Raw genomic sequence first — 26,742 nt, 5'->3', positions numbered from 1 at the left:
TAATGAAACCATCATTTGTTGAGGCAAAATAGAACTGAAGTGTTTGTCTGTGAGATGATTCTTGGTTCCACAAACTGACCATAGTTAACAACATAAACCATTGTTTTGTGTTCTGAAATTTCAAGCTGGAAAACCATACACACATCAATAACTTATTACACTTGATCTTAGCCAAAAGGCCATGAAGTAATGCATCAGTAACTTGAGACAACTGTACATGTCTCTTGTTGCCCTATGTAGATGTTTGGGAGAGCTCTGCTGGTTGTAACCTCAGCATTCAGCAAAACTGCCTCATGTATTTGCCATACTTAGTAGATGTTCAATTATTCCTGGTCTGTTGGCGATATTTATATGGGAAGTCATCTTCTAGGAAGCAACACTTGGTGGTTATTATGACAAAGTTTCTGTTTTGCTGGAAGATAGCCAAACAGAAAATTCAAATGTGCATGAACCAACATCGCTGTAACCTTCAGGATGCTCATTATGTTGTTATAGGGCAATGTCTTACAGATCTACAGACTTAGAAGGGTTGTTCCTTCTTTTTGAGACGCTATTACTGACTCCCAGATTCAGGTTGCATTTCAGTCAAACAGTGTTGTTCGTTTGCAAGACACAGTTACTGGTTGGGTTGCAGGATGCAAGCTGATGAAGAATGGTAGAAATGGCTGCTACAAATCCATGTTCTGATCAGTTCAAAGAATACTTCAATTCTAAGAAAAAATAAGAAAAGGATTATTAAAATATCTTTCAGCACATTATACTGCTATTAATGAATATATTTATTCAACTTGATAGTGCGCATTTGAGAAGTATCTTTAGAACTCACCCAAATCACCAGATTTCAATGGCATTTTAGCCTTAGACCAGGCCCAGTGTTTGCACAAGAGGACTGTTCACTATGAACATTTGCTGTATACTGCATACATCATGCAATACCATCATCTCATTTTTATCCCACTTTCCTCCGAGGAGTTTAGGGTGGCAGGCATAGTTTCACCCTCCTCCATTTTATCATCACAGGAACTCTATGAGGTGAGTTAACCTGAGAAAAAGAAACTGGTGCAAGTGAGCTTCATGATGGGGTGGAACCTGAACCCAGTTCTCCACAATTCTTACCTGACAGTATCATCAATACACAACAGTGGCTCTCAAAATCACCACTGTTTGCTGGGGAAAAAATTAAACCAATGAAAGAGAGGAAGGGGAACATCTTAACATGCAATAGACATGTGCCAGGAAACTGCCAGGATTCTTTCAGGGTATATGAGTATGTTTTATATATTTACTATTTATTTTATTTACTATTTATATATTTACTAACATGTTTTATATATTTACCTCAGCAAACAAGGAATATATTTACCTCAGCATAAACTTTGCCTCTGTCCTAAGCCAATCCTCTACCACTTTGGTTTTCAATGTGAAATAACCAAGTAGTATATATGGTCAAAATATAGCCAAGTGTTTGGACTCCATTAGTATCTTTTGCTAATCAACACTCAACCACTCTTCATCCTCTATTTACTGCTAGGAATTTATGGAAATATGAGGCTTAATAAATCATGCTGTTATTGACAATAAAGCTGCAAAAACCATCTAGTTAAAACTGTGAAACAAGATATATAAAATATATTATTTTATTGTAGGTGTTGTTTTATTTTAGTTTGTCTTCTTAATTTTTTGTTTTGTATTTGCTTCTTCTCTTGCTTGTTCTGTTATTTACTGTATGGTTATGTATGCTTGTTAAAGTGAATGATAAAGTTATAAAAATATATATAGCAGACTGGAAATCATACCAGTCACTTGATAACCCGTGAGAGGAATCCGTTACTGCTTTATTACAAAAAAGACCAAGGCACAACTGTCATTGTCTATGGTGGTCTCATTTGAGGGTTTGCCTCTGAATTACATGACACTCAATCTCCATTGCCCCCTACCTGCCTTCAGCCTCCATTCATATATGCAACACAACAGTGGAATCAGTAGGACAACAATATTTGCACATGATTTTCCCACATCATATTGTATTCCGAGCATAACAGCTTTGGGAAGTGGGAATCCATCTTCTGCATTATGAGAGATCCCCAATATGGTTGTATTTTCATGTGACTTTAAGACCCATCCTCATGAGATATGCATAATAACTAGAAACATCAATGGATGAAGTGCTAATAAATGTTACGTCTACATACATCTTGGACCTTCTGCTGATTGTAAATTATGTATTTGTGACTTTGTGTATATTCTGTTTTTGAATTTACATGTTGTTTTTATTTGTTGTTAGCCGCCCTGAGTCCATCAGGGGAGGGTGGGATATACGTGTTACAAAATAAAAATAAAATTAAATAAATGGGATTTCCATGTCTGCACCCTGTTAATATTGGAGTTAGGGTTAAAGATGTGAGAGATCACAAGATGAAATGGAATAACCAAAAATACAACCATTATATAATTATTATAAACTATTATTATTGACAACTCCTTCACCTCTTACAAAGATCCCTGAATCATATAATTTCTTTTACAAATATTTCACCAAACTTTGAGGATATAAATATGTCAACAAGTTATTAAATGTACAATTCCAAAAAATCCTGCATTGTGGTCCGCTTCTGTATATCAATTCCAATTAGCATTGTGGTTTCCACAATGGGATGGCTCAGACCCTGTTTCAAAGCTTCATCAAGGCAGATCCTGCATAGAGTAGTTTCTCTAAATGATGTCTCCAAATTGTCCATTAGGTAGCATCCCAGCTTGCTGCTGTATTCAGTCTTCCCAATTACACCGTCTGGTGTTATCAGTTTTGTTAGACCAACAAGCGGTCTAATGTCGGAATTAGGGCTGCAAGTAAAGTTCTTGGTCATGTTGTACCCAGGACTACACATTCAGCACTGTTAAGAGCTTAAATTGTATTTTCAAAAGTTCCCTTAATTATCCTCATCTCGAACTAAACAGGTTTCCAGTGTTGTCAGTATCCATTTTATTTATTCATGCACTGTTTTACCCATCATAATAGAAGCCCATGAAAAATTGAACTGGGAATATAAAAGATTCATTGCTCAGTTTATGACCCATTAAAAGCTCAGAGCTTTGTTTTTTTTTAAAAAAACCCACTATTCTCTCAGGAAGTGCACACCCACCCACACACACTTGCTCATCACTTTTCATTTCCAGTGAGGCACAAGAAAATCTGCCAGGCATGGTGGTCACTCTGCCCAAAGTCCCATCAGGCAGCCAACAAAGGAAGACAAATCAGGAAGCACATTTTCCCCACCCTCAAATCCTCACCCACTGAGTGTCAGCAAATCTACAGCCCACAAATATGTACTCAAAAGACAGTGTCTCCTGTTGCTGTACATTAGCCCTGTATTTTATTTATTTGTTTTTTGCCTTTAGCCAATGTTTAAACAACAAACAGGACAAGCTGAACCACAACCAGGTTAAGGACAGTGCTGAAAAACAGCATGAAGTCAGGCTGACTCCAAACACAAAGCTAGCAACCTCAGGGCAGTTCCCACAGATTGTCTGGTGATAACAGCTGTCAAGGAGAAATGAGGGCATAAGGATTGTTGAGAGGAACGCTCCTCTAACTGCTAGTTATGAGAGCTCCTGCACATCGAGGCTTAGCAACTGTGTGGGTGGGATGGGGCTGGATTTTCTGTAGTCAGGGACTGCATTCCACATGAACATATGAAGACATGAAGCTGCCTTACTCTGAATCAGACCCTTGGTCCATCAAAGTCTGTATCGTCCACTCAGACTGGCAGTGGCACTCCAAGGTTTCAGGCAGAGGTCTTTCACATCATCTACTGCCATTTTTTAAATATATACAGTTCATTTAATACATGCCACTAGGGCTATTTTTGTAGCAGGAACTCCTTTGCATATTAGGTCACACCCTCCTGATCCTGGGACTTACCACTGAGCCACGGCCCCTCCAGGTGCAGCAAGGGAACTCACCTGGGGTTGAAATAACCTGAGAGATACTTGAACCTGGCAGCTGAAAGGAGAACTGTTTCTAATTAAGCTTTGTACTTCTGTACTTCTGGTAAGCTGCTAGCAAAGGCCACTGGCTTGGCCTTAGAACAGTGCCAACAGTCAGGATCTTCCAGATTCCTCCACACTCTGAGTTAATAGAATTCTGTTCCTGGACAGTCAAAGGGCCTTTAGGAACACTGTGGGAGTCAAAGTGAATATCTGCAGTGGGCAGGAGGAACTGGAAAAAACACTTTTTCATCCTTCAGTGTACAAGTAACCATTACTTCCATGTTGCTAGTGGAAAGGCAGCTTTGACCACCAATCCATTTGCTGTAACATATTATTGTGCAAAGTTATCTCCCCTGCAAAATGCCTGTGCCTTCCAAATGCTTCATAAAGCCCTTATAGAAAAAAGTGGCACTCCTAATAGGTAAATACAGAAAAGCATTTACCTGGTGGTTGCTTATTTCTATGTATTTGATTATTTGTATTCTGCTCCTCTGTCTATAAAATAGACGCATTAAAAACATCAAATCGAAACACAAAAAACCACCATTGTAAAAAGCATTGGAACCAGCATCAAATTAAAATCAAAATAAATGTAGGAGAACAATAGCCAACTAAACATCAGCAAATATAAACTAGCAATGAGAGAAATCAGTATTTTACTATTTATAAATTTGGCTGCCAGCTTGTAACTCTTCACCCACTGGAGATTTTTTTTTTCAGACATCCAGATCTGATCAGAATTCAAAGGAAGCAACAGAATGCTAAACTTCTCATCATTTAGCAGGATAATAAATAGTGGACTGTGAAGGAAGAGCCGCTTAAGCTGAAAGAAGTCTCCTTAGGTTGGAGGAAGGCTCCCTGGAGGATGGCTGGATCCACCTAATTGTAATAAATCACCACTAGATAAATGGTCGACTGTATTGAGCCTTAATGGCAGTTGGTTGGTGCAGATGTAGCACAGGTTTAGTTTTAACTGGTCAGACTCTGGTTAAAGCTTACCTTGGTTCATTGTGTCAATAGATCAATCAGTAGCTATTAGCCGGGGGGGGATGTTGTAGAAAAAGCCCAGCAGGAACTCATTTGCATATTAGGCCACAGCCTCTGACACCACCATTGTTTCACACAGGTTTTTTGTATAAAAAGCCCAGCAGGCTCCACCCCAATGTCTCCTGGCTCCACCCCCAAAGTCCCCAGATATTTCTTGAATTGGACCTGGCAACCCTATAAAATAAATTCCCATGTATTTAATGGGATCCCAAAGAAATGTGCAATAGTGAAGCACCTACTCAAGACACCAAGCTATTAACTATAAGAAAAGCATTGCATTCAAGGGTAAAGGTATCTGACTTGTAGTCAGGGCTTTTTTTTTTTTTAAGCCCAGCAGGAACTCGTTTGTATATTAGGCCACACCCCCTGGCATCACCATCATTTCACACAGGTTTTTTGTATAAAAAGTCCAGCAGGAACTCATCTGCATATCAGGTCACCTTGATACCAAGCCAGCCAGAACTGTGTTCCTGTTTTTAAAAAGCCCTGCTATTAGTTATGATGGCTGAGTGTTTCTCCCATGTTCAAAGGCCATGTACCCCTAATACCAGATATGGCGGGGGGAGGTTATTCCCTTTATAACCTGCTCCTGTTATCTAAAAGGCAATTTAACAAAGTCAATGTTTTCCATTTTCTGTGTACACTAATTTATCAGACCCCTGTGGTTATTTGAATGCTTTGAGCCATGTATTGAACCATGTGTTGTAAATAGTTTATGAGGAAAGAAAGGCTGCTGTTTCTTCCCTTTGCCGTTTGATTCATGGATACTGCAGGATGGGGAGTTTCCCTCACAAAGGAATGTAAGAATGGTTTATCATTGCACTGTAAGAGCTATCATATCATTTTGCACTTTGATCTGTAACTGAATAAAATTGTCTGACTCCCAGTGGTTGGCCTCCTGAAAATCTGAACAAGCTCGTTATATTGCAGGAACTGCACACACCAAAAATGTTTGCCAGCAGCCATGTGTGCTCAGTTTTTACAAACTTAGCTGTTCCACTGCCATCATTGGAACCACTGAAGCTTATAAGTACATCTTCACAAAACTGAAGCCAGGCTCATACAAAAACTTTGTTTGCCAGGTTGTCAAAGTCCAGCTGGGATGCTGTTTCTCCATGTCGTTCTATTGTTGGTCAGTCAATATATGTCACCTTTCCTCCAATGAGCTCCAGGTAGTATACATAGTTTCCCCCTCTTCATTTTTTCTTCATAACAACCTAGGGTGCAGCCAGATGTACCATTAGTGGCGATACAGCTCCGTCTCACTGATGGATTAAATGTGTTCGTTCAGACATCCACATGTGGCAATCAAGCGTATTCCAGTGTCATCCCGGTTTGCCACGCATCTATGATGCATTAATTTGACAGCACATAAAAGTCCGGTCCTTTTTCAAAAAAGCTGCACAAGATCGGCTTTTTCCTGTTTGGACAGCTCACTTGCGATACTGCCTCTCACCTTTTTTTAAAAAAAAAAAGCCTCAGCAGACATGCGCATTGCCAGATCATCCGGGAATCTGAAGTGACGCTTCTACTTCTCCAATGAACACAGGATCGGAGGTGGGGGGGAACGTTATCCTACTATTTAGAACAGGAAAAAGTCTCTTTTTTTCAATGTGGAGGATTTCTGGAAACTTCTCCCCCCCTCTGAAATAATGTTTGATTTCCCGCCTCCAAACAGTTGGGCACATGTTCAATGGACACCCCCCACCTCCCAGAAATCACCACCTGATCATGCATGCTCCAAGAAAAGAGCATGATAGTATTGGATGTCTGAACGCTCAACAACAGAATGAGTCGCATTCTTGGATGCTCGTCTGAATGGCCCTGCATCGAATCAATATTCAGCTGTTCAAATTTGAGTGCTACACACACGCTTTTAATGTGAGGTGTGACTGCACCCCTAGTGTGGTGAATCAGGCTGAAAGGATATGGACAACTAGAAGGAGAGAAAGAAGGTTCCAGGTAACTACCAAGCTGTCAGCTTGGCATCTAAACTTGGAAAAGTTTTAGAAGAAATAATCAAACAGTTAGTCCTTCAGCATTTAGAAAGGATGACAGTGATTGCTAAAAGCCAGTGTGGGTTTCTCAAGAACAAGTCATGTCAGACTAACCTTATCTCTTTTTAAAAGAAAGTTACTACCTTGCTGGATGAGGGAAATACTATAGACATAGTTTATCTTTATTTCAGTGAGGCTTTTGGTAAGATTCCACATAATATTTTTGTTGACGAGTTGGCAAGATGTGGTTTGAATCCTATTATTGTTTGGTGGATCTGTAACTGGAGTAGAACCACTTAATCTGAAAGAAGTCTCCTTAGTGCTTGTTAATGGTCCCTCATCCTCTTGGAGAGGAGTGACAAGTGAAATTCCTCAGGAATCTGTCCTAGGCTAAGACTTGTCTTGTTCATCATCTTTATAAATGATCTGGATGAAGGAATTTAGGGAATGCTTATTAAATTTGCAGATAATACTAAATTGGGAGGTGTAGCAAATATAGCAGAAGACAGAGTCAGGATACAGGATAATCTTGACAGGCTGGAAAACTGGGCTAAAGTACAGAAAATTAATTTCATTGGGAATAAATGTAAAGTTTTGCATTTAGGTACAAAAAATCAAATGCATAATTATAGGATGGGGAGACTTGTCTCAGCAGTAGTATGTGCAAAAAAGGATCTAGGGATCTCAGTAGACCTACATTGAATACAAGTCAGCAGTATGATGCAGTAGCTATAAAGGCAAGTGTGATTTTGGGCTGTATCAACAGTAGTATAGTGTCCAGATCACGTGAAGTGATGGTATCACTTTACTCTGCTCTGATTAGATGTCAACTAGAGTATTGCGTTCAGTTTTTCCTCATCCAGATCAAACAAAGTGATGGTATTGCTTTAGTCTGACCTCACCTATGGTAGTGTGTTCAGTCTTGTGCACCACAATTTAAGAAGGATATAGACAAGCTGGAATGTGTCCAGAGGAGGACAACGAAGATGGTGAGAGGTCTGGAGACCATGTCCTATGAAGAAAGGTTGAAGGACCTTGGTATATTTAGCCTTTGAGAAGAGATGACTGAGAGGTGATATGATCACCATCTTCAAGTATTTAAAGGGCTGACATAAAGAGGATGGTGAGGAGTTGTTTTCTGTTTCCCCAGAAGTTTGGACCAGAACCAATGGGTTGAAATTAAATCAAAAGAATTTCTGGTGCAACATTAGGAAGAACTTCCTGACAGCGCAGTTCCTCAGTGAAACAGGCTTCCATGGGAGGTGGTAGGCTCTCCTTTGGAAGTTTTCAAACCAAGGCTAGATGGCCATCTGACAGCAATGCTGATTCTGTGAGCTTAGGCAGATCATGAGAGGGAGGGTATAGGGTTGCCAAGTCCAGTTCAAGAAATATCTGGGGACTTTGGGGTTGGAGCCAGGAGACATTGGGGTGGAGCCAGGAGCAAGGGTGTGACAAGCATAATTGAATTCCGAAGGGAGTCATGGCCATCACATTTGAAGGGACTGCACGCCTTTTAAATGCCTTCCTTCCATAGGAAATAATGAAGGATGGGGTACCTTCTTTGGGGGCTCATAGAATTGGACCCCCTGGTCCAATATTTTTGAAACTTGGAGAGTGTTTTGGGGAGAGGCACTGGATGCTATACTGAAAGTTAGGTGTCTCTACCTCAAATAACAGTCTCCCTACAGCCCCAGATACTTGTGGATCAATTCTTCATTATTTTTTATGGGAATAAGTCTCCATAGGGAATAATAAAGTTCCCAGCAGACATGTCCCTTTCCTCCCCCACTTTCTGATGACCCTGAAGCGGAGGGAGGGCCTCCAAACCAGGGAATCCCCTGCCCCCACCTGGGGATTGGCAACTCTAGGAGGGCAGGAAGGGATTAATCAGTGCTTAGTTCCTGTGGCCCTTTCTTACACACCCATAGAAATGCTGATCACCTGGGTGTATGTGGAGGAGGTATTTGTGAATTTGCTGCATTGTGCAGGGGGTTGGACTAGATGACCCTGGATGTCCCTTCCAACTCTATGATTCTATGACTGGCCCAAGGTCACTCAGTGAGCTTCATGACAGAATAGGAACTTGAAGCAAAGTGTCCCAGGTCCTAACTTTAACCACCACACCTCACTAGAACTATTTAATAGAGACAGTTCTTAGTTTGTTTTTGAGATATATCAGAGGTTCCTTTTAACAGCTTTGTGGTATACATGCATCTGTTCACATGCTATGGTCTTTCAGGTGTCAGATCCTCTACTAGATTCCTAAAAGTTAACGCTACACTCTAACACCGGAGAGTAAGTGTCATTGTAACAAGGACTTATTTCTGAATTACCAGGTTTTGAATGGGGTGGGGGGACATTGGCTGTATCGCCAAGGTACCTCAGTGGGTGCTCACAGACTCAAATGTCAACGTCCTTCTATTCCCCCAGCACCTATGTGGCCTATCCTTTATCAGTCTTGCTGCATGCCTTTGAATGATAACTGTTCTGCAACAGTTTGGATATATTAATAGTGGCTGTGATCACACACACTAAATAATGCACTTTCAATCCACTTTCAATGCACTTTCCAACTGGATTGTACAGTCTAAACAGGCAAAATTCAGTTGGAAACTAAACTGAAGTGGCTTAAAAGTGCATTATTTAGTATGTGTGATTGCAGTCGGGTTTTTTGTTCTTTCATTTTTTAGAAAAAGAAAAACTGTTGCTGCCAGTTTGCTAACACGGTCTACAGCAGCCAGGGCAGGGCAAGGCAGGAGCACATTGTACAGCAGGCAGAGAAGAAACTTGAGCAATATGTACTTTGCTGGGGGTAGGGAGTGAAAAGAAGAGAGAGAATCAACTCAAGCTGTGAGCCTTGTGCTGAAATTAGGGGCTTTTACTGGTACATGAGTGTTCCTGTTTTCTCCTCTGGCTCTGCTTCTGTTGGGGATGTTGCTTTCTTAAAGTGACTGCATTTTGCTTCTAGCCTCAACAAGGATCTTGTCTGCTGTTGCTTTAAAAACTGAAGGGCCTGATAAAGCTGTTCTCAAGCACAGGCATCTCTGTTTGCTCTTGGGACAAGAGCCAGTATTTGCCCAGGATGTGTTGCTTCATGGCAGGAAGTTCCTTGAATGGCAAGGCTCTGCCAGGCATTCAGGCCTGCAGGTGTCCCACGCTCATTTGTCTCCCAAAATGGCTCATCCTCTGACTAATCCATTATGTAAAGACACGATGATGCATTTTTATTGGAGTGGTTTGTAGGTTAGGTTAGCAAAGATCATTTGGCTAAGCGGCTGTGTCTGTGGTTTTTCAAGCGATGTATCAAAAACTTAATAGCAAAGTCTATATGCTTTTACTTTTAGGAGAGCTTGTTTGTGGCACACTTTTCAGTGTGCTCTGGCAGGCACATGAAAAAAATATTTTATCAAAGGATAGAACAAAATTTGAAATTAGCTGTAGATACCCCGCCCCCCCGCCCCCCCGCCCCGTAGTTCTACTGTCTGTTTTGGATCCCAAAGTACAGTTATAAAAAGTCACAAACTTTAAATGCACAGATTTCTTCATATATCCCAAGGGACTGGAATACCTTAATGAGACTAACACAGGGTTATCAGCAGTGGTGGGATTCAAATAAATTAACAACAGGTTCTATGTCCTAATGACCATTTTAACTATACCAAAAGATATACTGAAAGGTAGTTTAATAATTCACGCATTAAATACTGCAATAAGAACAGTAAAAGAGGTAAAGACAACTAAACTGTTGTTAATTTATTTGAATCCCACCACTGCATAAGACCACCCACTAAATTCATTTATAGGTGAGATATGAACCTGGAGCTTTGTGGTTTGTGGCTGAGCCACTAAACTATACCAGCACTGCAGGTTAGGGAGCACTCTGAAGGATTGTGTAGAAGAGCTCTTTAAAAGCTGCACCCTGCCACAAAGATTCCAGTTGTATATCGTTACAGTTGGATCAGTGTTTTTCACTCAATGGATTGGAAGCCACATGTGGCTCTTTGGCATGCTTTTCTGAGTACTGTTCCCCAGTGCAGGACCTGGCCCATGTTTCAGGAAAGTAGACCAAAGACTTTGCCTAATGGGGCTTGTGGCTGATAGCTGGTTCTCACTTTGAAATAGCCACCAGTGGAACAGGTAAGCTGCAATCCTCCTTAAAGTGCAGTCCTCCTGCCAGGGATGGAAATAAATATGGCTCTTTTGGTTGATGGCAATCGTAGATGTTGCTCTCCATGAACTACTGAATGAGTAGCCTGGTCTCGCTGCCCTATGGAGCCCGCCGTTTCCTCCAGCCTCACCTTCATCGGGGCGCAGAAAGCAAAGGCGACCCCTTCCTCCTCCTCCTGCTGCTCAGTGGTGAAGGGGGAGGCGGCGGTTAACAGCAGGCGCCCGACCAACAAACGGTTCTATAGAACTGATGGCACATTAGGTAACGGTTCCATAGAACTGGTGCGAACCTGCTGAATCCCACCACTGGTTATCAGTGTCCATGTGGGTCCTGGAATTCTCCCAGAATTTCAGCTAATCTTTTGACTATAGTAGGGTTACCATATTTTGAAAAGCAAAAAAGAGGACATAATTCTCGACTGACTACTTCAAACCACTGATCACAATGACAAATCTCATTTTACGTTCCCCTACTGTTTAAGTTGGCGCTTGTCTCTCCACTGGGGAACTATAGGACAAAACAGGCTCAGCTTCCCTACCCCAAAAGAGGACATTTTCATCAGTTTTTTTAAAAAGTGCCTAAAAGAGGATGGACACACACACAAAAAAGAGGACATGTCCTCTAAAAAGAGAATATCTGGTAACCCTAGACTACAGAGATCAGTTCTCCTGGAGAAAATGGTAGCTTTGGGGGTGGGGGGGTAGAATGTATCATGTACCATAGAACCTAGGAGACATAGACATCCTAGAATGACATCACATGCCTCCTGAACTCTCTCCATAGGTACTACCCACAAATCTCCAAGAACCTCCCAAGCTGAGTTGGCAACTCTAGTTACTGGCAGTCCTATGTTTGATGCCACTGAACACATTGGTATGTATATGAAAAAGGGTTTCACAGATAAGCAGCAAGTGGGAGGAAGAAGTATTTAACCCTACCCTCCTCAGTGCCCTTCTTTTTCTACCTGTGCTCCAGTTACTGGTGGGCTTGAAAAAAGCCCAGCAGGAGTTCATTTGCATATCAGGCCACACCCCCTGATGCCAAGCCAGCCGGAACTGCGTTCCTGTGTGTTCCTGCTCAAAAAAAGCCCTGCATGTTATCCAATTCAGTGGAGGAAAGCAAGTGGAGTTGCAAGAGAGAAGCAGCAAGTGAAGGAAGAAATAAGCTTTCTTTCCTGCTTTCCTCCTTCTGCCACCCTTCTTTGCATGTCAGCAGCAAACATGAAATATGGCGTCCTCCACTTGCCACTGAATGTGTAGTTCCATCCTGAAAAGATTCCCAGATGCAACACAGGATAGGACTCCTGTCTCTTTTATTCGCTGGGGAATATTTCAGAGAGTACAACTTTTTTCCTTTGCTACAGTTATCCAAACTGGAAACTTTTGTCCCTTGGGAGAGGTCAGTGGTAGAGCATCTGTTTGGCATGCAGAAAGTCCCAAGTTCAATCCCTGGCATCTCCAGTTAAAAGTATCAGGTGATAGGAAAGACTTGCTTGAAACCTTGGAGAACTGCAGTCTGTACAGACAATATAGATCTTGGTGGACCAATGATCTGATTCAGTACAACAAGGCAGCTTCATATGTTTAGGTGTAATAACGAAGAAAATAAACTTAGCACACTGAGTGATGTTCCAGTTATTTGTTTTAGAAGTGGTGGTGGTAAGGTTGCGCACAGTCCTGGAGAAAAATGTTCTGCCCCTTTAATACAGGCTTTATATAGAGAAATATATGCATTAGGTTATAAGGGCAGCAGAAGCTTTTCATAGCATGGAGGTAAATATAACACCTGGTAAATAGCATCCCATCTTGCCTCTGCTAACTGGACAGGACATTATTACTCCAGGCAGTCAACAACCCGAGAAGAGGGAGAGATGGAGAACTCACCATTTTCTGCTGCTAAACCCTTGAAGATTTATGACTCTGTTATAGGCTGTTCAAAGGGCAGAAAGGAAGAAAACAAAAACAAATGAAAGTTGGCTTTGCAGCAGGAAGCTGTATGGCTGGTTTGGGAGTCAAAAGCTGATGTGAATGAAGTTTCGCCTAGACAGCTCCTTTATTGTTGATACTCCTTAAGCAATAGGTGCCCCTAAGGAACAGATAATTTGGCTCCTACCAAAGGATTTAGCAAGATTTTAAGGTCAGGTGTGAGGAAGCTCTACTTCAAAGTCCTAATACCTTGGCCCAGCAGATTCAATTCTTTCAAAAACTATTATTATTTCTTTCTGATCTTTGGAATCAAGGAGGCTTTATTCCACACTTGGGTCAGCATGCTTCTCTGACCTTGTTGGCACTTCCTTTTGGTTTGTATGTACTTGCCTAGCGAAAGCCACCTTTTCCCCAGCGCACCATATCAAATGCGATCTAATGTCACTACTCAGGCTGGGCAAGCTTCCAGCTTTTTACACTTTTCTAAAGATGGGAACATGGCTTCTTTACATGATTAAAAAGCTGCTACCATGTGCCAAGGAGTCTGGAATTCTAAAAGGGCCCAGGACAGAAGCAGGGATAGCCTTACTTTCTGTAGAGATACTTTTTGATAAATCTGTGAGATCAAGATTTCTTTATAAACAAAGATGCTGAGGAAGTTGACGGATAATGGAGTCACGATACAATATTTGCATATGACATCTTTTTTGCTACAGGCAGGGCTTTGTTGAGCAGGAACGCAGTTCTGGCTGGCTTGGCATCAGGGGGTGTGGCCTAATATGCAAATGAGCTCCTGCTGTGCCTTTTCTTTTAAAAGCCCTGCATGAAACAATGATGACATCGGGGTGTGGCCTAATATGCAAATGAATCCCTGCTGGGCTTTTTCTACAGGAAAAAATAGCCTTGACTACAAGTCAGATATCCTTACCCTTGAATGCAATGCTTTTCTTATAGTTAATAGCTTGGTATGTTTTGAGTAGGTGTTTCACTATTGCACATGCCTTTGTGGTCCCATGAAATACAGGGGAATATGTTTTAGAGTAGAGTTGCCAGGTCCAATTCAAGAAATATCTGGAGACTTCGCGGATGGAGCCAGGAGCAAGGTTGTGACAAGCATAATTTTTTTTAATTGACTTTATTAAATTGTCATATACGTTTCTTTTTCAAGTATACATCCCTGTCTTTTAAAAAAAAAAACTCAAAAAGCTTAACTCATACATAACCAAACGATCAGAAAAAATGAAATTTTGATACGTTACATTTTTAGGTAATACATTTTGCTCACTCAAATAAGTGACCAATGGGAACCATATGTCTACCACCTTCTTTTCATACACGTTTGGGGGCATGTCTTTATTTGCATAGGCCAATTAGTAAGGATAAAATAATCCCAAATCTTATTTTTCCACAAAGATAAAGTCGGGATACTCTTAGATTTCCAATTAAATGCCAAAATTGTTTTTGCTATTGATAATAAAATTGAAGTAATTTCCCAATTTTTTTTAGGGACCATCGAATGAGACCAATTCTCCAGGAGAAGCACCTCAGGATTATAAGGTAAGTGAACTTTTAAAATATTATTGATTTCTGTTACTAACATTTTCCGATATTTCTGTATTTTTGGACAAGTCCACCATAGATGAAAGTAGTTAGTTAAATATCCACATTGTCTAGGGCAGGGCTTTTTTTGTAGAAAAAGCCCAGCAGGAACTCATTTGCATATTAGGCCATACTCCCTGACATCACCATGGTTTCACACAGGCTTTTTTGGTAGAAAAAGCACAACAGGAACTCATTTGCATATTAGGCCACATCCCCTGGCACCAAGCCAGCCGGAACTGATACCAAGCCAGCCAGAACTGCGTTCCTGCGCGTTCCTGCTTTTTTAAAAAGCCCTGGTTTAGGGCAACCTGGGTTATTTCCACCCTTCAATCTATATGTCACAGCGGGAGGTAGGTACCATTGTCCTATAATTTTATACGTTTGGAGTCTTACAGAAAAGATTTTTGACATGTTGCCCGGTGATGCCCAAATGCCCTCCCATTCGTCTTTAGGAATCTCTCTGTTTAGATCCATAGCCCACTGCCATTGGTATAGTGTGTAGTCTTCCTCTTCGGCTTTGTTTAACAATGTATATAAAAATTTAGTCAGTCCTATTTGACTCTCATTACCAGCGTATAACAGTTTTTCTAAGGGAGTCATTTCTCTAGAGAGTGCCTGATTCAAGAGCCTACTTTCTAAGCAATGGCATAGTTGTAAATAATGAAACCACTGAATTTTTTTGCTTTAATTTCTGCTCCAGAGTTGATTTTTCTATCAACCTGCCTTTGTCTCAAAAGTGTTTTATGCAAGTAAAGCCAGCATCTTTCCATCTGCTAAAAACTGTCGGATTAAACCCCGGAGGGAACCATTGCTGGTTTGTAAGGGAAGATAGTGAAGAAATCGCTGGGGCCAGAATTTTTTGTTTTGCATGCCATAAACTAAGAGAAAAGTCTAAAAAACTGGAGTGTTCCTTCTCTTTTGTCTGTATTATTTTAGGGTTCCACACAGCATGTCATATAATGTGGCATTGCTTATTAAGCATGATATTCTATCGCAACCCATTCAGGCTGATGTTTTGTCGTGGCTGCTTTGATTAGTATGCCTATGTTAATTGCCCCATAGTCCAGCTTCAAATTTGGAATGTTAATTCCACCCCTAATTGAGGATCTCATAAGTGTTTTGATATTAATCCTAGATTTTTTATGAGCCCAAAAGAATTTGCTAAAAGTGCTTTGCCAGACTTTGAACATTTTTGCAGAAATTTTTATAGGCAATGTTCGAAATAAAAAAATGAATTTTGGTAGTATAAAGGACCTTAGGATGTTAATTCTTTCTGCCCAGTTGAGAATCTTAGAATTGTATTTGTCAAGAGTATTTTTTATTTCTTTGTACAGTTTCTCGAAATTTGCCTTAAATAGATCTGAAAGATTCTTTGGGATATAGATCCCCAAGTATCTCCCAGGTTTCGTAGGCACATTGTACTTATATTTTTATGATAAAAAGGTCAGCTCTTCCTGTGAAATATTGATTGGGTGGATAATAGTCTTTTGATTATTGAAAGAGATGGCACTAAAGTCTTGTGCCACCTTTTCCAGAATTAGCAAAGACTCTGAAGGGTTTTTTATATAGAGGACAACATCATCAGCATATAGTGCCATTTTTATGTTTTATCCCCTATCTTAATACCTTGAATACCTTCATTCTGTCTAATTGCAATTGCCAGTGGTTCTAAGGCTAAAATAAAAAGTAAGGGAGACAGAGGGCATCCCTGTCGAGTGCCCCTTTGTAAATGAAAAGAGTCTTTTAAAGAATTATTAATCCTAAATTTTGCATACGGAATATGCATATAAGGCTTTAATAGAGTTCTTGAAGTTGTTTCCAAACCCCATAGTTTGAATAAGTGATTTCAAATAGATAATATTCACACTATCGAATGCTTTGTTAACATCCAATACCATTACTAAAACTTCCTTCTTGTTTGTTCACAATGATTAATGAGGCTAAGAGTTTTCCTAATATTGTCTGCTATATTTCGATTAGGCAGAAACCTGAATATAATATAGTAAAATAACTTTTAGTCTATATGTGAAGTTTTTTTCATCTGTATTTAGCAACGCTATTGGCCTATAAGAGGCCGCTTGCTGTGGGTCCTTTCTAGGCTTTGGAAGAAGCACAATTTCTGAACTGGACCATGTGTTGGGCATCTTTCCTAACTGGAAGATTTCCTTGTGCACTGATTCATAAGATATTACTAATTTGTCTTTAAAGGCTTTGAAAAATTCAGATGGGTAACCATCCGGACCAGGAGAAGTATTGTTTTTAAGTTGTGTAATTGCTTCTCTTATGTCCTGTTGAGTTATTGGGCTTTTTATTTGTTCTTTGTGTTGTTGTGACAATTTAGGAATGTTTTTGTGGTGAGACAAATATTTTTCGATTTCTTCCTCAGAGATATTTTGCACAGCGTAAAGGGATTTGTAAAAAAATTTAATTTCCTGTTTAATCAAGTTATTTTCAGTAATAATTTTCCCATCTTTGTTTTTCAAAGAATGTATCATATTGGCTGTCTTTCTTGTTTTTACTTTCCATGCATTTGTTTTAATCGTTTTAGGGGACTTTAGCCAATAGGCTTGCTTAGTATAGAGACGATCTTTATATATTTTTGATGTATCAAGGGCCTCCAGTATTCTCCTTTCAGCCAATAAATTTTATAAACTTTTTTTACGTCCCATTTGCTTTTGTGTTTTTTCCTAATTTCAATATATTTTCCTGCAATGTGACAAGCATAACTGAATTCCAAACAGAGTTCTGGCCAACACATTTAAAGGGACCTGACACCTTTTCTCCACACCTCCCCCCCATTGGAAATAATGAAGGATAGGAGTACCTTCTTTGGGAGCTCATAGAATTGGACCCCCTGGTCTAATCTTTTTGAAACTTGGAGGGTCTTTTTGGGAGAGGCATAGGATACTATGCTGCAAATTTGGTACCTCTACCTCAAAAAACAGCCCCCCAGAGCCCCAGATAATATTATTGGACCATTCTTGGTAACATTGACAATATAAACTGTCCTTTCTAACTTTAGCGTAATGCAAACAACCATATAGGCCAGTAGGTTGGATTAAGTGATTCATCAGTGGAAGGCACTGATGGTCATGGATCTTTCCTGGTTTTCCTTCTTCCAGTAGCCATTCCCAGCTCTAGGAAAGGTTATCCCCAGGGCTGTGGGACCAAGCAGGTTGCTGGGCTGCAGTGAGAAGGGGATGATGAGCCCTCTGTCTCTTCCGTCTCTTCCAAAGGCTCACTGACCAAAGAAAAGAGTGACATAACCCCCTTCTTTTTCCTCACTATTACCCACCAAGCCTCAGGGCTATAAGTCCACAGAGGTTCCATGCAGTGTTCCCTCTAAGGTGAGTTAGAGTGAATTAGCTCACAAGTTTTTAGCCTCTGGCTCACACATTTTTGTCTTAGCGCAGGAAAAATGTCCCCAGAGCAAAGTAATTTATGCATTAGCTCACAACTTTAATGCCAGTAGCTCACAAAGTAGAATTTTTGCTCACAAGACTCCACAGCTTAGAGGGACTATTGGTCCCATGACCCCAGGAATAAACTTTCCCAAGTCTGGAAATGTCTGGGGGTTTTTTTGGGGGGGGGGGCAGGAAAGATCTGTAATCCTTGCATAAACAGCTTGCTGGATCCAACCCAGTGAAGTGTAGTGGTTTAGAACTTAAGAACATGAGGGGAAGCAGTTTAAATAAAACTTCACTCTGTATGCTCATGTTGGGCCTGCCTCTCTCTCATTCAGCCTAACACAGGGTTGTTGAGAGGATGCAGTAGAGGAGAGAAACACAGTGTTTGTGTGCTGCTGCCTGAGCTCCTTGTAGAAAGGGCAGAATAAAAACTAGAGAGAAAACAAGCACATTAAAGTTTCACTGAAACAACAGCAGCTGTGTGGGGACTGAGACTCCAGTTTTAATTTAGAACAGACTACAGTTCTATCCAGGTGCTCTTACTTAAAAACAAGGAATTCATGAGGTGTTCTTCTGACTGAGCAAAGGGACTAATGTAACACTTACCTGATCAGTGTGTGTCAATATGGAAAAATAATATTTGAACTCATAATGTGTGCAAATGGACCTTTCACAGTATGGTGATAAATATATCACCTGGTAAATAACATCCCATTAAGGTTCTATTAACAGGGACAGGGCACATTTTTCCCCCAGGGAGTTGACAACCCTGGCATTAACACTCAGTCAAGGAGCAATTTTTAATTGCACATACATTTAACATGTGGTGGTGATTTGTCTTCCTTATGAGAGGTGGGAGGCGCCTTCCTGGATGGTTCTAGAAAATTAGGTTTTCTCAAGGACAGAAATAAGATTTGCTTATTTGGCTATGCTTAAAAAAAACCACCTTTCATGGTAGTCCAGCCTGAGGCATTTACAGTCTGTTAAACTGAGGCCACAGTGCTTGGGAGTGCTGAACTACATCCTCCTGTTCAGAAGCTATTAAACATTGATACTTTTTAATAGATCCCCGCCCCCACCAGGAATCCTCCATTTTAGGCTGTCTATCTGCTTTCCACTGTATGATGTAACTGCCCCAGCCAGGTGTGATAAAAGAAACAGAAAACCTTGGTTTCTGTAGTATCCAATATAGGCCTATTTTACCTGCTCCACCATTTATGTAACTGATTTCATCTAACACAGGGGTGGCCAAACTATGGCTTGGGAGCCATATGTGGCTCTTTCACACATATTGTGTGGCTCTCCACCCTGTCTACCAGCTTGGAGAAGGCATTTCTCTCTTTAAATCACGTCTCTCCAAGCCAAGCCACTGGCAGCTTGGAGAATGAATTTAAAGTTGTTTTCCTTTCTTCCTTGTCTTGTGGCTCTCAAACATCTGACATTTATTCTATGTGGCTCTTACGTTAAGTAAGTTTGGCCACCCCTGACCTAACATTACTTCAGTACCTTAAAAATATCCAAGAATCTCAATCCAACTCTTGCTTTGCAGCTTGCGCTTGAGGCTGGTAAACACTGATTGTTGTAAAAACTGTGAGATAACAGAAGGCTGGTGGAAAGGAACTAATGCAAGGCAGCAGATAACAATGGAGCACTTAGGAGTTCTTTTAATGTGAAAGGGAGTTGCTGGATCTCTGATTAGCACTTTTGCAAACTGAGCCTCTCACCACTCTGTTCTATGCAAATCAAGTTACAGATTATGCCCAGTTCAGTTGTGATCCTTTTAAATGCATCTTTCATGCACATGTTACAAGCAGAGGACCATCCTCATTCAAGGTGGGTGGTAGAGGAGAAAGAGGAAGAGACTTTCCATTATTTCCCTTCCCCGCCTTCTATTATCTCTTGCAAAGTTTTCACCCTTTACAACTGCATGTCCCTGCCTCTTCTTCCTCCATGCAAAAGCCTGAGAAGGCAGGTCATCTATCCCCTATCAGTTGAAATACACATGAGTTCTGCATAGCACCAGGATCCTATGGTGATGGGGGGGGGGGTGTCAAGATCAGCTCCTTACCAGGTTGTGTTACTTATTAACTTCTTAGCTGCTTTTCCAAAATGGGCTCAAGATAATTTACAACAATCCAACACAACCCAGAGTAAGACAATTGCCTGGGCTCCAAGAAGGGTTGCAATGGTCAAGTCTATTTTTCCACTGAGAATCCATGACTTTAAAATCACAATCAACTTGCCTTTTGGTAAGATGCTGGTTTCTTCCTCTCCACAGAGATCAACAATCTATGATTATTCCAACAAATTACAGCTTTTAAAGCAATTTTAAAAATGTATATCTTGTATTATTTTCCATTCATTCTCCTACATGTAAATGTTATAGCTCTAGTTATAGGAATAGAATTTTTCTCTCTACCTAATTTATTAAATTTACCCATTAGTATGTTTATATACATTGCTACCATCTTCTGTATTACAGCTGTGTTTATACAGACTAATGTATTGTATATAGTTCCAAACTCTTACATTATGCATGGTATTCAAAAAACTATAAATAAAAAAGTTTTGCTTTTTTTTTTAAAAAAAAAGTCTGCTATTTATAAACTAGGGTTGCCAAGTCGAACCCCATAAATATCTGGGGACTTTGGGGGTGGAGCCAGGAGACACTGGGGTGGAGCAAGGGGGAGGGGGCAACAGCGCCGGGGAGCGTGGCGAGCCGCCCCGCAGCTGCCGCCTCTTCTCCGCTTGCCGTGGCTGCTCCTCCGAGATGGGCTCAGCCTGAGCCCATCTCGGAGGAGCAACCACGGCGAGCAGAGAAGCGGCGGCAGCGGCGCGGCGGCCTCGCCTGCCCTGCCTCTGGGGTGGAAGCGGAGGGGGGGTGGAGGCGGGCCGGGGGCATGGCGAGCCGCAAGTCCGGGTCCTAGAAGGGCCCGGATTCGCGGCTCGCCATGCTCCTGGCCTGCCTCGCCCTCCCCTGCGCTGCTGCTGTCTCTTGGCTGCTCCTCCGAGATGGGCTCAGCCTGGGCCCATCTCGGAGGAGCAACTGCGGTGGGCAAGGAGGGGATGGGCAGCGGCGCGGCGGCCTCCAGGCAACTCGCCATGCTCCCCGGCGCCGTTTCCCTCCTCTCCCCCGGCTTCCATTTTTTTGGGGAGCGGGGGAAGAGGGTGGAAATCCTGGGGTCCCCCGCCAGGGCGGGAGGGTTGGGAAGCCTATTATAAACTAGGGCACTTTGGTTTTCTTTGGATCAAGTAAGTTGGTCTTCTAAATAGAAGGTTCCTAGGAGAGAGGCCAGTCTGACCAAGCCCATGATTTCCTCAGCCTTCTACGTGATCAGTCAACAAAATCACTATTAGTGTACAGAAGGGGAAAGGAGACTTTGCTGTCAAAGATCAGCTAGTGCATTTATTTGTTTACTTCATTTTATTTATATCCCACCTTTCTTCCCAACGGGGACTCACAGAGGCTTACATCCTTATCCTCTCCTCCATTTTGTCTTCACAACAATCCTGTGAGGTAGGTTAGGCTAAAACTGTGTGACTGGCCCAAGGTCACCCAGCAAGCTGCCATGGCAGAGTGGGGATTCAAACATGGATCTCCCAGATTCTAATCTGACACTCTGCCCTAGCTCTCATTGACATTCCGGATGGGCTGCTGTGCTAGTCTGCGGCAGCAAAATAAGTCAGGAGTGCAGCACCTTAAAAATTTGCTCAGTGAGAGCGACTAACAACAGCAGGAAGTGTCTCACACCCATTGAGAGTGGATTGTTGATTGGGTCTTGTTTTAAATCAGCCTCCCCACCCCACCCCCCCTCAGCATTTCTGCTTTGTTTTGTACAAAAATCAGGCCTGATGGATCTGTACTCCTAGGCATCTGATAAAGAGAGCTCTCACTTGTGAAGATTTAAACCAGAATAAATGTTGTTTGTAGTGCCACTGAACTGCTCTTTTATTTTGCCTTTAAGAAGAATACGTAGCCTTTATGCTGTGCTTTCAAATATCCCAAGCATTTTACCTATGTATTTTGTCTATATATTGTTGTTCTAACTGTTGTCACAGCCCATAAGGCAAATCAATATTCTTACACTGAGAATGCAGCGCCGAGGGAGACAGAGTGCTTCGGGGCTTGATTTAGATCAGGACTGTAGCCTGTAGGGAAAAGGGGCTGAGACATTCTCCTGATGCCATTTCCCCAACATGAAATGGCCCACGAGGGTCTGTTTGCCCTGCTGGGACTGTACACATACTGATAAAGCTATGCATCAGTTTTGCCAATAGAGCAAGTAACGGCTCATCAAGACCATTTCCCATTGGGTTAGTTCCAGGGAGGGGTTGAAGCCCTTTCTCCCCAGGCAACTCGGTCTTGATCCAGATTGGGCCTCTGCATGCCAGGGAAGGGGGGAGCTCCAAGAGCACAGCTGTGGTCTGGTCTGAGCCAGGGGTGTACCCAGTGCTTTCTTTGTAGAAAAAGCTCAGCAGGAATGCATTTGCATATTAGGCCACACCCCCTGGCACCAAGCCAGCCAGAACTGTGTTCCTGTGCGTTCCTGCTCAAGAAAAGCCCTGGGTGTACCCAAGAAAACAGCATTTAGAAGCCAGCAGTTGGACTTGCCTCTTCCGTGAATTCACTAAACTGCTGTTCTGTTTGCTGATTGTGCATAATCCACTGATGCTCTTAGTGAGTGTCTGTTGCTGAAGAGCATGAAGCTATCACTGCTTATGCAGAGCTTCTGATGGACATGGATGCCCTAGTGTACTGCTATTACTGACTGAGAACAACTGGATGCATTCTAATGCCCAGTCTGAAAGCTTAAGGTTCATTTATTGCAACAAGCTTAGCTTTTGTCCAGTGCTTATGGAAGCATTCCTGACATGTTGCATGTTGTCAACAGGCATGTATCTGGGAAACTGTTTATTTATTAATAGTATTTTTATACACCACTTTCCCCTTTTAGCTCAAGACAGTTTAGTATTCAAAAGGTTAAACCATAAATCATACAATAAAGCCTCAGTGACACATCAGAAGAAAGCACCTGCAGTTCAAAGCCATTAGAAGACCTAACAAATAACCAGCCTATAGCCCTTGGGTTGTCAACTGCCTGGAGAAGCAATGCCCTGCATCTTTCACAGAGGCTCAAGGGGATGTTATTTACCAGGTGGTGATATTTCTTTCCATGCCCCTTTTTCTACATTAAGCCTCTATTAAACAGAGGGGCTATTTTTCTCCAGGGCTGTTGGCAGCCCTACTTACAGAGCATCCTAAAATCTCCCAAGGATGTCCTCCTCACTTCTTCAAGAAGCTATTTCCAAAAGGTGGGGGGCCACTGTTGAAAAGGATCCAGCTTTAGTAGATGCCAAGTGGACAACTTTAAACGGGGGAATGTAGCAGCCTGAGGAAATTAACCTGCCCCCTTTCCTTGACGTAACAGGCAGTGAAGAAATGCAAGGGCCATTCCTACTGGCAGTTCCTCTAGCAAATGAAAAACTGAGGCCCATAGTCATGTGAAATAACAGTGTGGAATGGGCTGCTCATGATTATAGAAGGCAACAATTCATGAGACTTGAGCAATCTTTTTCCAGCCTCTGTGATTATCACTATATCATGTTTCCTGGTTCAGACTCATATCCTTCCACATGATTAAAGGCACCTACACACCTAAGGATGAACCATAGCTGCTCGCAGGCAAAGGGACCAATTTGGCCCACAGTAAAGTGGTATCATTATGAACAAAGACAAAGATTGTGTGGTGTGCTGGTCTAGGATCCTGGGAGATCCAGGTTCAAATCCCCCCCCCTCTGCTATGAAAATTGGCTGGGTGGCCTTGGACCGGTCACTTTGTCAGCCTGACCCACCTTGCAGGGTTGTTGTTGCAATGATAAAATGGAGGAGAGGAGAATGACATGTAAACCTCTTTGGATCCTTATTGCAGAGGAAAGCAGGGTTTAAACACTGAAATAATGGAATGCAACCCTTTCACACTTTAAAGCTCACTGCAGGCTTACTGTGCAGTAACAAAACAGTTCCTGATCCACCATTCAAATAAATATACCTGGAAGCAAGCAAGCACCTTAATTGCAGTGTCAGCTTGTTGCACGGAAGTGTACTTTTGGATCATCCAAAAGTTACCCTACTTTATTCAGGAACTGTTTCAGAGGTACCTCCCCCCACCCTGACTTCTGTGGCACACGCATTGAAATCACTGCAATGGGTAAAATGTCCTCACGTTCAAACTTTGCTTTCTGCACAGGTGCATCTACTCTATCCACCTCGTGCCACTAAGGAGCAAAATAATTTATACAGAGCAGAGCAGAATGGAAAATCCCCCCCTTCCTAGCAGACCAGAGATTGTGAATGGCTAAGGATTAGTGAGTACAAACTAGTGAGGTAACATGGGAGGAGCGGTTTCAAATAAAATGAGGTGTGGTAGAGGGACTGGCAATCATTTAATTTATACCGCTTCTTTGTGGCATGTGCCTAGGTGAGGGCAAGGGAAGAGAGATAAGGAAAGGGGAAGGGTTACACTGCAGAACAGACAGCTCTCAAACAGCAAGGGCTTCACTTTATCTTAAGGAGGTATAATTGAAGCTTGAGCAAATTTCTAGGTTTCCTGTTCACAGAACTGGTGTCAGTCAGACACTTACACAGCAGACACGACTACAAACATTGACTCTAACTTTCTCCTGAGGCTTTGATCTCATTGTAGCAAGCGCACCATTTCTTAAAAATCACCTTCGAGTTTTAGGATTCTGCCTTACGGGAAGTAATCGTTTGTGTATTGCTGATGAGGTAATAACAACTTACAGGTGATGTTCTTCATCATAGAATTTGAAACCCACAATACAACTTTTGAAGTCAAGCTGCTCTTATCAAGGTCATCGTCATCTATTCTATATCTTTAAGATTTGTAGGCGTTTAGTTTCTATTGCATTCATTTGTGTACATTAGTAGTGCCCACGTGTTATAAGGTCTTCCTTTGCCCTCCTGGATGGGGTAGGGAGAGATCTTACTACAGCAACATAAAGTAAAATATAATATTCAAAGCAACATAAAGTAAAATATAAACCTGACATTTGGCTTTGCACCCACCAGATACTTACCTTGCTGCAACACATTTTGGGAAGGGAATACGTCACGCAAATTCTTGCAGAGCATTTTTGTTCTCCTTGGCTTTCTTACATGTGTAGAGCCATTTGATTATCCGAGCATTGCGTTCAATCACTGACAGGCCTGTGGGAACCTGTTCTGTGAGTTCTTCTTCCAGCAACCCATCGTCGCCACTGTTCCTGGTGAAGTCGCTTTCTGATGTTGCCACGCTGATGCTGCGGATCCGGAAACAGACGTTATCAGAAGCCACAGAAAAGTTCTCTTGCCCAAGATCCTCTATTACTTCAGGCTCAAGGCCACAGTACTTAAAGAAAGTGTCAAACTCAGAGAAAGATTTTGAGTATCGGGAAGTAATGTCCGATTGAGACCGGTGCAGACCTCTCCTCTTCACATCAGGAGGCACCACAGTCTGATTTGGAGTATTCTCACATCTGCTGGCAAGAACAGTTGCTGTACCTGTGCTCAGGGTTGTGTTCTGCCCTGCTGCACCAAGTTTATTGCCCACATCTTCAATCAGTAGAGGTCCTTCTGTCGTCCGTGCAATGTCTTCCTTGAAGATGACCTTGGATGCCTCAGTAACCAGCTGCTTTTCTTTGAAAGATCCCTGGAACAGCCTTCTGACTAAACTCCCACGACTGTTATCATGGCTTTGGCCTCTCACAAATTCACATTTCTGGCGATAGATCACTAAAGAGTCTGGTCTGATTTGCCTCTTGGAACTGCTGCGCCTTGCTATGGGAGGGCCGTGTTCAAGGGGAGCTGGGCCAGAGTCCACCACTGTGTTAACCTGTTCCACAATTTTGATGCTTTTCCCCTCAGCTAAGTTGTTGTTGACTTTTTTACTTTCCACAGAACTGCTCTCACAGCTGCTCTCTGAAGCAGAGCTGAGGGCAGAGATCGGCCCCTGCTTAGCACTGATCACCTGCTGACTTTTTACATACTTGGCCTTATCAGCTGCCAGTCTTTCCACAGCACTCTTCCTGCCAGGGGGGCCTGCCTCCATCTGCTTGCGAAGGTACTCAGGACCTTTGTTGAGAAGCCGCACTGTCAGCGAGGAATGGAAGCCGGAGATGGCATGCATTCTCACCGCACGGGAGATTTCAGTTGGCATATCAGGTTCAGGTGTTCCAAGCTCACTCACAGTTCAGGAAAAAGAAAACCGGGTTGCGAAACATCCATCCCCTCCTCCTCCTCTGACCTTACTCTTCAGGTATAAGACATCCAGGGATTGTTGCCAAAGTGCCAACCCCCTGCTGCAGCTTTTTAAAATTTATTTCTCAAGGCAGGAGCAACTCCTGTGCTTCAGCAAAGCCCTGCTGCCTGTGCCTGCTGCAGACACTCTGACTGCTCATACCTCCACACAGCTGCTTCCTTGCACATTCACCTTTCGGCTGAGCCAGCCCTGCAAGCCAGACCCAGCCAATCCTGTCTGAGCACCGAAGGCCTCTGTGACATCACCGGGGAGGGAGAAGGGCTCATTGACGTGAGAGGAGTGGCTCAGACC

General features: G+C 42.2%; 1 protein-coding gene across 1 annotated transcript; it reads right to left on the bottom strand.

The window, feature by feature from the left end:
* FAM110C (family with sequence similarity 110 member C) lies at positions 1-26,742 on the bottom strand. The gene is made up of 2 exons (XM_060234738.1): positions 25,232-26,742; positions 1-710 (listed from the first exon to the last, which is right to left on the bottom strand). The coding sequence occupies exon 1, from the start codon at positions 26,347-26,349 to the stop codon at positions 25,264-25,266; it is 1,086 nt and encodes a 361-aa protein (XP_060090721.1). The 5' UTR covers positions 26,350-26,742; the 3' UTR covers positions 1-710; positions 25,232-25,263.

This window comes from Heteronotia binoei, chromosome 1 (genome assembly GCF_032191835.1).
Source record: "Heteronotia binoei isolate CCM8104 ecotype False Entrance Well chromosome 1, APGP_CSIRO_Hbin_v1, whole genome shotgun sequence".
Classification (NCBI taxonomy): domain Eukaryota; kingdom Metazoa; phylum Chordata; class Lepidosauria; order Squamata; family Gekkonidae; genus Heteronotia; species Heteronotia binoei.
The sequence above is the reverse complement of the archived record's forward strand: the minus strand, read 5'-3'. Positions and strand labels throughout refer to the sequence as shown.

Excerpts from the sequence above, each read along its gene's own strand:
- FAM110C (XM_060234738.1), bottom strand. The coding sequence starts at position 26,349 with ATGCCAACTGAAATCTCCCGTGCGGTGAGAATGCATGCCATCTCCGGC.